At 41.1% G+C, this 14,226-nt stretch overlaps 1 protein-coding gene across 1 annotated transcript; it reads left to right on the forward strand.

Annotated features, from left to right (window-relative positions):
• Positions 1-4,047: 4,047 nt before the first annotated feature.
• On the forward strand, positions 4,048-11,964 carry LOC105300143 (cytochrome P450 2G1). The gene is made up of 9 exons (XM_011372193.1): positions 4,048-4,227; positions 4,844-5,006; positions 6,390-6,539; positions 7,759-7,919; positions 8,173-8,349; positions 9,090-9,231; positions 10,534-10,721; positions 10,838-10,979; positions 11,783-11,964. Exons 1-9 carry the CDS (start codon positions 4,048-4,050, stop codon positions 11,962-11,964), a joined length of 1,485 nt encoding a protein of 494 aa, XP_011370495.1.
• The last annotated feature ends 2,262 nt before the right edge of the window (positions 11,965-14,226 follow it).

Below are 14,226 nucleotides of genomic sequence, written 5' to 3' on the forward strand. Positions count from 1 at the left end.
AAGAAGAAGAAGAAGAAGAAGAAGAAGAAGAAGAAGAAGAAGAAGAAGAAGAAGAAGAAGAAGAAGAAGAAGAAGAAGAAGAAGAAGAAATAATTCCAAGTTAAATACAAACTGGCTAATGTCTAATTTTATTGCATAATTTTCTTTAATTTGGGGGAAAGGTCATCCTATCTACCAAACAGAAAAGATAGTCATAATGACTTAGCACCTTTACAGAATTACAAAAATCTTAGACTCTGATCAGTTGTGTAAATAAAATGACTTTCTATTTTGGAGTGAGATTATTTTTAAATGGATCTATTAGAAAATATGCTTAGCTTGGCATAAAAATGTTCCATAATCATTATACTCTCTTATTTCCATGGTTTGAGTAAGTTTTCTTAGCAGAAGGGAAGAAATTCAAAAGCCCCACTTACTAACCTTCCCACTCACCAACAGAAAAATGACCTCTGCACTAAATTCACTTTCTAGAATTTGTTTCCTAAAACTACAAGTTTATTTTGATTGGCACTGAGGGCAACAGCTATGCACTGGCAGTACCTTCCTGTTTCTGATGAAAACATCCATGAAGAGGAAAATGTTCATCCATCCTCTCTCCCCACAGCTCCTCACTTTTCTAAAACTGATCCCTCACTCCCAATGGGAAGAATCCGTAGTCCACAGATAACTTAAAATCACAGAATTCTGGAATCTTCAAATATTAGAACAAAAGACTCTGAGAACAATGGTATCCCAGAAAAAAATTCTAGTTTGGGGAGAATGTTCAGCTTGGTCTTGGCACTACTTCATAAAACACCTCCCATGATGGGTCTTCTTGGACTATACATGAAGATCTCTCAGGTTCACTTATCTTGTCTCCCTAGGGAAAAAAAATTATATTCTAGGTATCTTCCTCTAACTGCAGCCAAGAAAGAAACCAACAGATTTCTCCAGGTTTCTACGGTTAGGGCCATGAATGTCCTTTTTCCACTAAATTTTTCATGGTCCCAGCTTCATTGTCCCAGTAGCACTCTTTCATTTTAAGAAGCATTTATTAAATGCTTGCTGTGTGCCATAATTCATTGAATAGTACCCCAAACCCCAAAGGGTCAATACAATTTTTTGCCAAATTTTTTCTAGATGAGGAAACTGAGGCACAGAGAATATCCAAGGTTTATTCTCAGGGAATTTTAGGACCATGACATTTTACAACCATCCAACCATGCTAAAAGCCCCCATTGGTTGAGCTCTTTATTATGTGCCAAAGTCGGCATTAAGAGGTTTGCAGGCATGTTATCACTTCAAAAACTCTATAAAAGAGGTACTAATATTATCCTCCCCAAAATACAGATGAAGATAGGCTCGGAGAGGGAGACTCACTTTCCTATGTTCTTCACGTCTGTCGGTTGCCAAAGTCAGAGAGTGCTACTCTTTGTGTGCAGTTATCCAGAGCAGGAACACCAGAGCCGGCCAAGCACTCTTCTTCATCGCCTTCCTCCACAGGGAGGCAGAGACTTCCAGAGTGGTCCCAGTGCACATGGAACTCTTCATGACAGCAGCAAGCACCTGAAGAACTTTGCCCATGCTCATCTGTCAACATCCACCCCAAGCCCAGATTTCCAGTTCTGAAAATGCACTCTTAGTGATGTGCTGGTAAATGTTTAACAGTCAGGTCCTGAGGGGTGGGGAGGGGTCCTGGTTTGTAGAGTTTTATGACCTCTGTGGTGTAAATGCATCCATCACAGCCAATTTCAAGCAACCTACCAACCTGATGTCACTGAACATGGGGTTGGAAAGAGATGTGCAGAACCCAGCATTGTATAGTATTTTTACCATAGAAATAAGTAACCTCAACAGCATAGCTAATGGTAAAAAAAAATAGAAAGTGAAGAGCTTTGAGTATTTATTATTTTCTTTTAAAAATAAAATGTATTCAATTTTAAGTTTACATAATTTAATTAATAATGGCTGTGTCTCACAACCAGTTCATATAATTGCTGGACATTTAATAATCGGCTCTTGCACCACACCACTGCCCCTCACCAAGTAGTTCTGTAACAAGCTCTGCTGAGACCCCTGCCCAAGGGAGCAGGGAACTTCTGGGAGCAATGCCTATGGCTAAAATTCAGTGCATACATGCTGGTGTGGTCCTACCTGATGTTAGGGGTTTCTTTTGACAGAGATTGGTAGATAACTAACTCAAACACTTCTCCAGGACCACCCCTCACTAATATTCCCATTATTCAGCAACTAAAAAGGCCTCCAGGTCTCTGCTCCATCTCCACCCAGTGTCTTTCTGTGTTATACCTGTTGTTAAGTATTTTTATTATCACTACTAGCAATATCTAACTCCATACTTGCATCCTCCCTTCAAGGAATCTTGTAATACCTCATAATGGATGGTCTAAACTCCATGCTGGGACTGGGTCGAATTACACATTTCATACCTTTAGAGAAACTCTGAGCTAAAAATATTTTTAAGGCCTCCTCACTCTCTGACATGCTGTGATTCTAGGCTAGAACATCAAGCTGGAGCCTCACAATGAGAGGAGATGTGGAAAAGGAGTTGGGAGTAGGTATAAGTACCAAGGAGATTTCCTAGTGGGTACATAGATTATGGCATTAAATGACATTGACACAGAAACTGTGGGAAAGAACAGATTGTTGTGCCTCCACTCCTGGTTTCCTACCTGGAGTGTGATGGTGACAGGGGCTGTTCTAAGGATATTTTCTCTCTACTTTCCTGTTCGAGTGGAAAGACCAGACTCACAACCACAACGTTGCATCATGGATAATTAAAAAGATTAGTCCTGAATGCAGTGTGTGTGTGTGTGTGTGTGTGTGTGTGTGTGTGTGTGTGTGTGTGTGTGTGTGTTTTGGGAAGGGTCAGAATGGACGGGAGAGGTGACAGCTGGGGGAGTCAAAGAGGCAGGCTAGAGCTGATTCTTACTCCAAAAATAACATCCTACCTGGAGATCCAAAATCCAGAAGGTGGTCCTCTATTAGTCATTCAGTTTCTCAGAATTCCCACCACTTCTGGACACATGATGCCTCAGCCCAGTCAGCCAAGCCTTATTTCAAAACCTGTGCGTTCCCTAAGAGATTAAATTTCCAAGTCTTAGAATCCAGGCACATGAGAAGAGTATTAAGTTTTGTTTAATAATATGTATAGGTAGAATATAATAGGTAAAATATAATACCCAGGAATTTTGTTTTAAGGAAGTAAAGAAGATTTACAAATGTTTGGTACAAAAAGAGTTGTAAACCATTTGTTTAGATTATTCAGAAAGCAATCACTAGGCCATACCTCTAGAGTGGTCTTCTCCTCTAGAGATTGGGACTCAGAGGTGGTCTCTATATCTTAGACTTTGACAATAAATGCACGTGGGTGCATATACACACACACCAGCAAAGTTCAGGTAAACCAACACAAGTAATCTTTATTACTATTTAATATCACTTTGAGTAGAAACAAGAAAAATAGTCAAATTAAACCTTTTCAACTGAGTTATTTCTCTTGCTATTTTCTAAATCTTCATCTAACTGCCTTTATTATTTTTAAAAACTGATTAATTAGGGTTTTTTTAGCCAAGAGAAAGAAGTCATAGCTACTCTCTATCAAGACTTTCGAAATAGTATGGTTATCCTATTTGATGTACGGGGAAACTAAAGCCAAGAGGGTTAGGTGACTTACCCAGTGAAGAAAAGATAGAGCTGAAATCTGAACCCTGATTGTTTGATTCCTAAACACAATAGCTTAAAAATGAAATTCAATCACTTCCCACACCCTGCCAAGGTGTTGAACTAGGAGTTAAGCTGAAGAAGAGGAACTGAAGGACTGGAAATATGAAGAGAGGGGAAGGGCCCCAGTAGATTTCCGTAGGTGAATTTAATCCATCTCTAATTCGTTTTGAGATTATAGATTATATAACCACCCCTCATATAAAGCACTTGTTCTCTGATTGTATCCATACCCGGAAAACTTGGATCCCAGGGTGTTCAGATTTCTGCACAGCCAATTTCTCAGAAGATATTTAGGCAGGATCTGATGCTCCTCGACCCAGCACCATGGAGCTGGGAGGGGCCTTCACCATCTTTCTGGCACTCTGCTTGTCTTGTCTGCTCATCCTCATCGCCTGGAAGCAGATCAACAAGGGGGGAATGCTGCCTCCAGGTCCCACACCAATACCCTTCTTGGGAAACCTAATACAAATCCGTACGGATGCCACCTTTCAGTCTCTTATGAAGGTGAGTCTGTCTACCTTCTCTTATGAAGGTGAGTCTGTCTCTTAGAGCTGGAAGCAACTGGTTTTATAGACAAGATACATGTGTAACCATCTAACTTCTAAACCACAGGCTCCTGGAAACACAGAACTTATGAATCTTAGAACTCTGAAATTCCAGAATCTTAAACTTTTGGAAACACAGACTCCTAGCACACTGGAACTTAAGACTCTCACAAACTCAGAACATTGGAATCACAGTACCTTATAAACACAAACACTCTTGCAATTTGGTTATCATAGAACTTTGAGACTTAGTATCATGAAATCTTAAGATTCTAGAAATTTAACATTTTAGAGAGAGAAGCATGGATCTTGGAGTTCATCTTATCGAGGTCTATCATTTCACAGATGAGGAAACTAAGGCTTGTGAAAGTGTTGGGGCATGGGGGGAGTCTTGCCCAGGATCACAAGAGCCAAGGCATCTGTGCCTTTGTCTCAGTAGTTCTTCCAAGCCCAGGACTTACCTTTATGTTATTCCTACATTTGTATCCCCTTGAAATCTTCATCTCCTAAAATCCTTGATTGGTCTATACTTGGTGCTCCCTTCAGCCCTCTCCTATGTCTTCCTTTACTCCCAGCTCAGGGAGAAATATGGCCAGGTCTTTACTGTGTACATGGGTCCCCGGCCGGTAGTTGTTTTATGTGGACATGAAGCAGTTAAGGAAGCGCTGGTAGACCGAGCAGATGAGTTCAGCGGCCGTGGAGAATTGGCTTCAGTAGAACGAAACTTCCAAGGTTATGGTAAGTAACAACAACAATTAAAACAAAAGTATTATTGTTTACTTCTTATGTCCCAGGTTCTTTGATAAATACGCCACATGAATTATTGCACTGACTCCTTTGAGAGACATATTAATGTCTTACTAATTTTGTAAATGAGTAAGCTGTAAATGAAGGTGAGAAAGGTTGGGTAATATCAAACAGTAAGTAGTAGTACAATTTTATTTTGAACCCAAACCATCTGACTCTAGAGTATCTGCTGTATTACTTTTGTTATTACTTTTAATGGATTAGTGACACTGTGTACTCACTGGAGTCCTCATAGACAACTTTACTTGTTATTTTCCTACACAAACACACACACCCAACCCATCGGTCTCTGCCTCCTTAATTTTGGTAGATATATTTCTAGTGTTATCTATACATCCATCTCTAATCGTCCACACCCTTCAATTCCAAGCAGCCTCACACTACTCTTTCCAGACTTTCCATCCATCCACTTTTCCCTTGTCCCATTCATTCACCAAAAAACTCACTCATTAATTAGACTTTCAATGCAAGTATCTTTCCATCCAACATATATATATGTGTGTATATATATATATATATGTATATATATATATATGTATATGTATATTATATATATCAATTAACTTTCCATTTACCTGTCTATCCATCATTCCATTCATTTTTTCATTAACTCTTCCATCATTCATCCAGCTATTAATCTTTCCATTTATACATCTTTCCACCCATTTATCCAACCATCTCAAACCATCCATCCATTAACCATTCACCTATCCATTAGGTCTTTCATCCATCCATCAGTTACTCCTGTTGTAAACTCTTCTTTCCATTCATTAATCCACTAAAATTATTTCATTAAAATTCTAAGAATTAATTCACCAATCCATGCATATATGACAATTTCTAAATGTTTCTTACTACATGGTAATTCCTTTTGTGTAGGTACGTTGATGTAGAGGTATGAGTTTCCGTGCACGTGTATGTGTATATCTAAAGAATCCAAGTGGTATGTAGAAAATAAAGATAGTGTCCCGATTTTAAGTACTCTAAATGGCATTTTATCTATACTTCTTTCCACATTCCTATGCATCTATCCAGTTATTTACCCAGTTTCAGGTATTTATCTGGTAAGAAACTTTTCTTGACCACCCCTAAACATTACTAGCCTAATTCCTTTTCCTCCATCACAATCCTGGACTGTTTTTGAGGGACCTGTACATAGGGAACCTTAGTCTCCCCATCAAGCCTAGGAGGTTGGGAAGAGCTTTCCTTGGAGCAGAGCCTAGAGCTTTCAAAATCTGTCTCCATCCTTGTTCAGCACAGGGCTGGACACAGGAAGGGGAGGGAGGCAGAAGCCTGACACTGGGATTCTGGCAGGTGTAGCTCTGGCTAATGGAGAGCGATGGAAGATTCTCCGACGCTTCTCCCTCACCATCCTCCGAGACTTTGGGATGGGAAAGCGCAGCATTGAGGAGCGGATCCAGGAAGAAGCTGGTTTCCTACTAGAGGAATTTCGGAAGAGCAAGGGTATGCGGGTCTCGGGGGCGGGGATGGGTTACAAGGTTACTGGGTGGTTGTAGAGAGCTCAGTCTTGAGAAGATGGACCTTGGTGGGAGAAACCTCTGGAATGGGAGAAGATGAAAAAGATTAAGGATTTACTGAGATTTCTACCCAGGTTCTGTATTAAAAGTTAACATGAAGGGCCCTTAGAGATGACTTGTCCATAAACTTTAATCTCAGAGAGTTTGTGAGCTCCTGATATCATATGCAGATTTTGGCAATGTGTGAGTTTGTGCTTTTTTGTGTGTGTGATGGAATCAAACATACAAACACAACTGTGTAAAAACCACATAACACAAAATTTTTACCATCCTAGCCATTCCTATGTGTACTTTTCAGTAGTGTTGAGTATATCCATATCATTGTGAAGATAAAATAGAGCTTTAGAACTATTCCATCTTGGAAAGCTAAAACTCTATACTCATTTAATTACTTTTTAAAAAGGAATCCAATCCTTACCAAAATATAAGATCTAGAACCACTGGGGTCTAGAGAAAAAAACACATAGAGGCCAAGAAAAAAAGAGATGACTAGATAAGAGATAGAAATAGAGATAATTTCTCTAAATCAGAGATTTATCGCCTTGGCTCCATTGGATGCTAAATAATCTACATAAAGTCCTTGAATGTCCGTGTACCCCCAGAAATTATTTGCAAAGTGGTATATTTGTGAATATGGGCATTATTGTAGAGATATTATCCCTAAATCCACTGGCCTGTCAAGTATCCTGCTTTATAGGTGGTGCACTTGAGGCCAAGTGAAGGATGTTCCTAATAGGTGAAATGGAATCATTGATAGAGATAGATGGAATTCATCCATCCTATTTTTTTTTTAATGTATCTCTTACTGTGACTTCTTTTCCAAATCTGTGACTCTCTAGCACAAACAATTAAATATTAATACCAAAAAGTGGTGATTAAGCTCCATCAGCATTTCTTCAGAGTTTACTACGTGGCAAAGACTGCGTTAAGCATTTTACATCGATAGTTATATTGAATCCTCATGAACCAGTGAAGTGGTTGTTAAGTCAATTTGCATATTAGGAAATCTAGATTCAAAACATGGAAATGAAACAACTAATATGTGTTATTAGGCAGTGAGGCTGGGACTCATATCCATGACTGAATGATTCTACACCCCATGCTCCTAGTCACTGCCTCTAACATAGACAATTTCCATCACCCAGGTGCTCCCATTGAGCCCACCTTCCTCCTGGGCCGCACTGTCTCCAACGTCATCAGTTCTGTCGTTTTTGGCAGCCGCTTCGACTATGAGGACAAGCAGTTCTTGAAGCTGCTGCAGATGATCAACGAGAGTTTCATTGAGATGAGCACACCCTGGGCACAGGTGCCCACCAGCCACCTCTCAGCCCATTCCCAACCTCAGTTAATTAAGCACCTGCTTATCTTACTTAATCACCCCCACAACCCTGGGAGGCTCATCACATATCAATATGCCCCAAGTCCCCAAGAAGCAAATGGACTCACTCAGTTCTCAGACCCAGTGCTGGATGTTGAGTCCAGCTATCTGACTCCAGACTCAGTCCTTGATGGTCATGGGTGCCTATCGCTGACAAACCTCCTTTGCCTATTTCCCACAGCTATATGACATGTATTCTGGAATCATGCAGTATTTGCCAGGAAGACATAATCGCATCTACTACTTGGTAGAGGAGCTCAAGGACTTCGTAGCCTCCAGGGTCAAGAAAAACGAGGCATCCCTTGACCCACAGAACCCTCGGGACTTTATCGACTGCTTCCTCATCAAGATGCACCAGGTACTCCAGCCGTTTCCTCTCATTGCCTCAATCCCTAGCCTCATCTGCACCTTTAAACTCATTTGTAGATGCATTAGAGTCAAAAAAAGCAAGCGTTGTTTCACATGATTTACTTTTATTTATAGATGAGATATAAAGACTGTAAAGGCAAAAACTCTTATACTTCCAAAATAAACTTCGAATCTAAAAATTTTAAGAACATGGAACCTTAAAAGCTTACACTTTTCTAATCAAGTATTATTACAACTGTCAAAAACTTACAACTGTCGAAAGAGTTTTTAGAATCTCAGAATTTGAGAAGCCTAGACGTTTAAAATCTTTAAAAGTTTAAAGTCTTAGAGAAGGAGAAATTTAGAAGCAGAATATTTCTGTATCATAGAGTCTTAGAATTTTAGAAATCTGTATATTTTTAATATAGAACAGCAATACTTGAAAGTTTAAAATTATATACCCTCCTATACTTGAACTTTCAAATCTGACGAGGCAACCTCTACTTTCTTCTCTTCCCATTCTCATCGTTCACTCCACTGCAACCACACTGACTTCCTCCTTGCTGTTCTTCTAATACAGTAGGCATCCTCCCACCTCAGGACCTTTGCTCTGTCTCTTTTGACTCCCAGATACCCATTTGGTTTACCCACCTATTGTGTTTTCACAAAGACCTACCATATACAAAGGAAGAAAATAAGAAGATAAAGTCAGAAAGGAGTGATTCTATTTTTTATCCCTCTCATTTTCAGGATAAGAATAATCCCCACACGGAATTCAACCTCAAGAACTTGGTCCTCACCACTCTCAACCTCTTCTTTGCGGGTACAGAGACTGTGAGCTCTACTCTTCGCTACGGATTGCTGCTTCTAATGAAATATCCTGAAGTGGAAGGTGGGTGTTCACCTCAGCTGCTTACCTAGTGACTCCTATTCCCAACAGGAAAGAAGGTGTAACCTGAAAACTTAGGACCCTATGGCCTTAGACTCTTCACAGTTTAGAATCTCAGGATATAGAATCTCAGAATCTTTGGCTTGGAAGGCCATTTTAATTAATCTTCTACTGGGTGACTGTACTAGTTCATTATGGCTGCTGTCATCTACTGCCAGAAACTTAGTAGCTTAGAACAACACAACTTTGATTTGGTTGCCAGAGGGATGAACAGAGCCTCTATCATCTACGCCATTTCTTTCCCTCTCTACTCCGTCCTTCTTATACAGACACTTCTGATTATATTTAGAGCCAACCTAGGTAATTCTGGATAATCTCCATATCTCGAGATCCTTATTTCAATGATATCTGCAAAGTCATTTTGTCATTTCAGGTCATATTCACTGGTTCCAGGGATTATGAGTGGATATCTTCGATGGCCATTATTTAACTGACTACAGTCTCAGAATCAAATAGAATACATCTCCAATAAATTGCAGTCTGATCTGGCTATGTAACTCCAGTAACGAGGAGCTCATTATTTGCTTAGGGAAAGTACCCAGTTAAGGTTCTTCTCACTTCTAATGCAGGTCAAAATAAGCCAACAAATTTCTCCCAGTAGAGACAATGGGAGAGACTAACTTGTTTTCACTCAGATTCTTTTAGTCTCTTTTCCATTGTCCAAATTGTCTTTAACTAATCTAAGTAACCGGATATTTAATGTGCTTGGCTCTGTCCTAGTTACTTGCACACTGGATTTTATGTAAATTTTACAACTCTATGAGCTTGTTAGGCCATCACATCTATTTTGAAGATGAAAAAACAAGGGCTCAGAAGATAACAGCATTTGCCCCAAGGTCACTCGACCAGGAAGTACAAAGTTAATTGTCACATAATTGCTGTCATTTGCTTCTATCCTGTCCTAGTTATCTATTGTGCCTCTTCCCCATCCTGTCAAAACTCTGTGTGTGAAAGCCCAGGTGTTACCAAGGCACTGTCCTATTCATCAACTCTCCATGGCTCCTTGGTGCTTTCAAGATAAAGACCAAATATCTCAACTGGCATCCAAGGATCCAGGCTGCAGGCCTCCCCATGGTCTGATGAGTATTTATTAACCCCACCAATGTGTCAGGTGTTAAGAATAAAGAGGCAATCCAAACACACATGGCTCGCTCCCTCAAGATCAACAGGCCAACCCATGGCCCAACCCTGGCCCCTAGAAACACCTCCTGTGTCCTCGTCTGCTATGTTTTCTGCCCCTTCCAGCCAAGATCCATGAAGAGATTGACCAGGTGATTGGAGCACACCGGATCCCAAGTGTGAATGACCGAGTCAAGATGCCCTACACAGACGCTGTGATCCACGAGATACAGAGACTGACAGATATTGTGCCCATGGGTGTCCCCCATAATGTCATTCGGGACACTCATTTCCGAGGTTACTTTCTGCCCAAGGTAGAGTTGCACCCTCATTCTCGCCCCTTCTCCCTCCATTGCACCCTTCTCTCCTCCTGGTCCCCTACCCCATACTCCAACACCGATGTCTCCTAACTGCCCCCTTTTCACCCCAGGGCACCAATGTATTTCCCATGCTTGGCTCCGTCCTCAGAGACCCCAAATACTTCCGCTACCCAGATACCTTCTACCCCCAACACTTCTTGGATGAGCAGGGCTGCTTCAAGAAGAATGAAGCCTTTGTACCTTTTTCCTCTGGTAGGTTTCTATGGTCTGAGTTCCCCACCAAGATCATGCTACATATGTTCAACCATCTGATGTTCAGGTCCGAATGAGAAGTTGAGTGCTATTTCATAGAATCCTAGAATCCAGAATTATAGAATATTGGGACCATTGACTCTGACAATAAGAAAAGTAACTAAACAGGGATCAGCAATCTTTTTCTGCTAAGGACCAAATAGAAACTATTTTAGGTTTTGCCAGACATATGGTCTCTGTCTGCACTCTACAGTCTGAACTACTCACCCCCACCATTGTACCACAAAAAGAACTAGTGGTTAGGAAACAGAACCTCACTCCACCACTTACAAACGATGCAGCATGGGAGAGTTCCTTCAGCTCCCCGACTGCAAAATGAAGATTAATCTCTCCAAACCACAGGAAGGGTAACTGACAAATAGTAAGCACTATTTAAATGTGAGCTTTCATTTCCCCCCTCATCAGTATCTGAAAGCAATTAGGCATTTTGTAAACCTTTGAGAAATGGAAATGAACAGAACCTTCTAATTCGAGAGTCCTTTACACTGTTCCATCTTGGAACCGGATAGAATCCGACCATCATGGAAGCGCTGCCAAGTGTTGAGAGGCATATCCCAGCGGGGCACTAACTATAGGAACACACTGAGTCTTTATGATAACCCTAAAAAGTGAGTATTATCGTGACCTGAGAGAAGCTGAGGAGGCAGCTGAGGCTCAGAGGGGTAGTAGGGTCAGAAGACTCCTCACGCCTCTTCACCTCAGTGAAGTGTGACTGACCTTCCCATCCTGCCCTCTGCTCACAGGAAAGCGTGTCTGCCTGGGCGAGTCCATGGCCCGCATGGAACTCTTCCTCTACTTCACCTCCATTCTTCAAAACTTCTCCCTACGCCCGCTGGTGCCACCTGCTGACATCGATATTACGCCCAAGGTCTCAGGCTTTGGGAACATCCCCCCGACCTATGAGCTCTGCCTCGTGTCCCGCTGAGCGCCCCCAACTGGGCGCAGAAGGAACCATCGGAGAATAGAGTTCTGTCCAGGCACACAGGGGTATCCATCCTAATCTCTCTAAATTCTCACGTCAGCCCTAAGAGAAGGCACTATTACTACTGTCACGGGGCCACAGGTCAACGAGGGTCATCTGAAAATATAGAGCTTCATATCTTCTACATCCAGAAGAAAAGCAGTGCCCTATCCAACATTTCAGCTAAAGCCTGCATATTTTTCTTTAACTTGATCACTTCTGGCTGGGTTTCTGTCTGTACCAAATTCTCGTTATAGATGCCATGTCTTTATTGTATTCCTTTGTTTTTGCCCAAAATGTGGGTCACAATGCCTTCTCCTTGATTCTCAAATCCGCACCTCCCCCAAAAAAAGCAACAAGGAATTCAAGACTGATGAGTGTAGCAAGATTATTGTGCATTGTGTGTATGTGTGTGTGTGCGACATCAATAGGGCATTGCAAACAACTCAAATGGCCTTTTTTACTTCCTTATTATTAAGTATCTGTTCTGCTTACTCATCGCCAAAGATTTCCCACTGATTGGGCCCCCCTTGTAATACCCCAGCCTCAATCATCTTGCTAGCTCATTACCTCTCCCTCCCCATCATCTCTCTTTCTAAACCTGATTTCCTGGTTGTCCTTATTATAGCTTCCAATTCCAAATACTCTCCAATCCATTTTTTAAAAATTTTAATCGGTGTCAAGTATACAGTACATTGGTTAGACACTTACATAGTTTATAAAACAATCTCCCTAATTTCTCCTTCTCTCCTCTGGCCAATGTATCAATGCTAACTACACGGTGCCGCCTATCTCCATGACCATCTATCAACTACTAATTTGTACTTTTTTAACCCTTCACCCCATCCTCCCAGCTTCCCAACTGCCCCCTCGTCCATCACCAAATTGTCCACTATATTTGTGAGTCTGTTTTTGATCGGTTTGTTCTTTTCATTCCTTAGATTCTGCATGTAAGCGAAATCACATGGTATTTTGAAAAATAGTTAAATCTCCCATAACTCTATTATTCTATTTCTAAACTTCATCAACTTGCTCAGCTCTTCCTCATAATTTTTTTTATTTAACCAATATTTATTGAATACCCAACTTGTGCCAGCACACTCTTCAGGTAGTTAGGATCCATCAGTGAACAAAACAGGCAATATTCTTGCCCTCATGGAGCTTACATTCTAGTAGGGAAGGTAGGCAATGAAAAGTAAACACAATAAATAAACAAATGCTATACTATGTCAGAAAAAGCAAAGTACGGAAGTAGGACAGAGGATTCCAGGATTGGAATTGTTAATCAAGGGTCATGGATGGTTTCACAAGGTGATGAGGAGCAAGCCCTGCAGATACCTGGGTGTTCCTGACAGGACAATTAAAAAGAGCAGAGGCTAAGACGGAAGTCTGAATGATGTACATAAATCCACGAAGAAACATTTGTAGCTGGAGGGAGGAGGAATCTCTTCTAAAGTCTGAGATTGCAGGGTTTGCTGATGTTTTAGGTGTAGAATGTGAGAGAAAAAGGGGATTCAGGCATCACTCCAGGGATAACAGCTCATCCTTTACCACTTCGTTCTCAGTCCAAAACCCCCAGAGGCCTTTAAGTCCTGTAACAGTCAGGGTTTCTGTTTTTACTCAGCACAAAATAGTGTTTGCTCTTTTGAGCGAAAAAGCCTCCTGGCTTTTGGAAGAAGAATGGCTAGCTCACAAAATCAATGAGAAATCAGGCAAAGAACTTGAGTAGAAAAAAAAAGAGGCTGTGCCAAGAGAACAGCAGCCAAGATAAATGTCCAGAACCATTAGCTAAGCACTGCTGCCACCATGAGACACTGAACGCCACTGCCATGGGACTATTGACCCATTGTGCACTGCTGTGGACAATGTCCTGATTGTATCTGTGTTTTCATTGTCACTTTCTCAAGCAAGAGTCATAGTTTCAGGCAAGATGATCCAATTAGCCAGGCCATTGTCAGATGTTAAAGCCTTAGGGTTCAGACTATAGTGACAAAGCTTCGATGGTCTCTTCAGCTCTTGTGGTGGGAAGCAAAGATTTTCCCTTGACAAACAGTCTCACAACAGAGGCTTGTCCAAAATTGGAAAAGAGCTTTGAGACGGAGAATGTAATAAACAGCAAATGCCATGATATTTATTATGTGAATTGAGTCCTCTGGGAAGTAGAGGCTTAGATGGAGTTAGGAGTGCATGGTTTCACTGCAGGACAATGTGTGTGAAAGACAAAAC

This window comes from Pteropus vampyrus, unplaced genomic scaffold (assembly GCF_000151845.1).
Source record: "Pteropus vampyrus isolate Shadow unplaced genomic scaffold, Pvam_2.0 Scaffold203, whole genome shotgun sequence".
NCBI classification, from domain to species: Eukaryota; Metazoa; Chordata; class Mammalia; order Chiroptera; family Pteropodidae; genus Pteropus; species Pteropus vampyrus.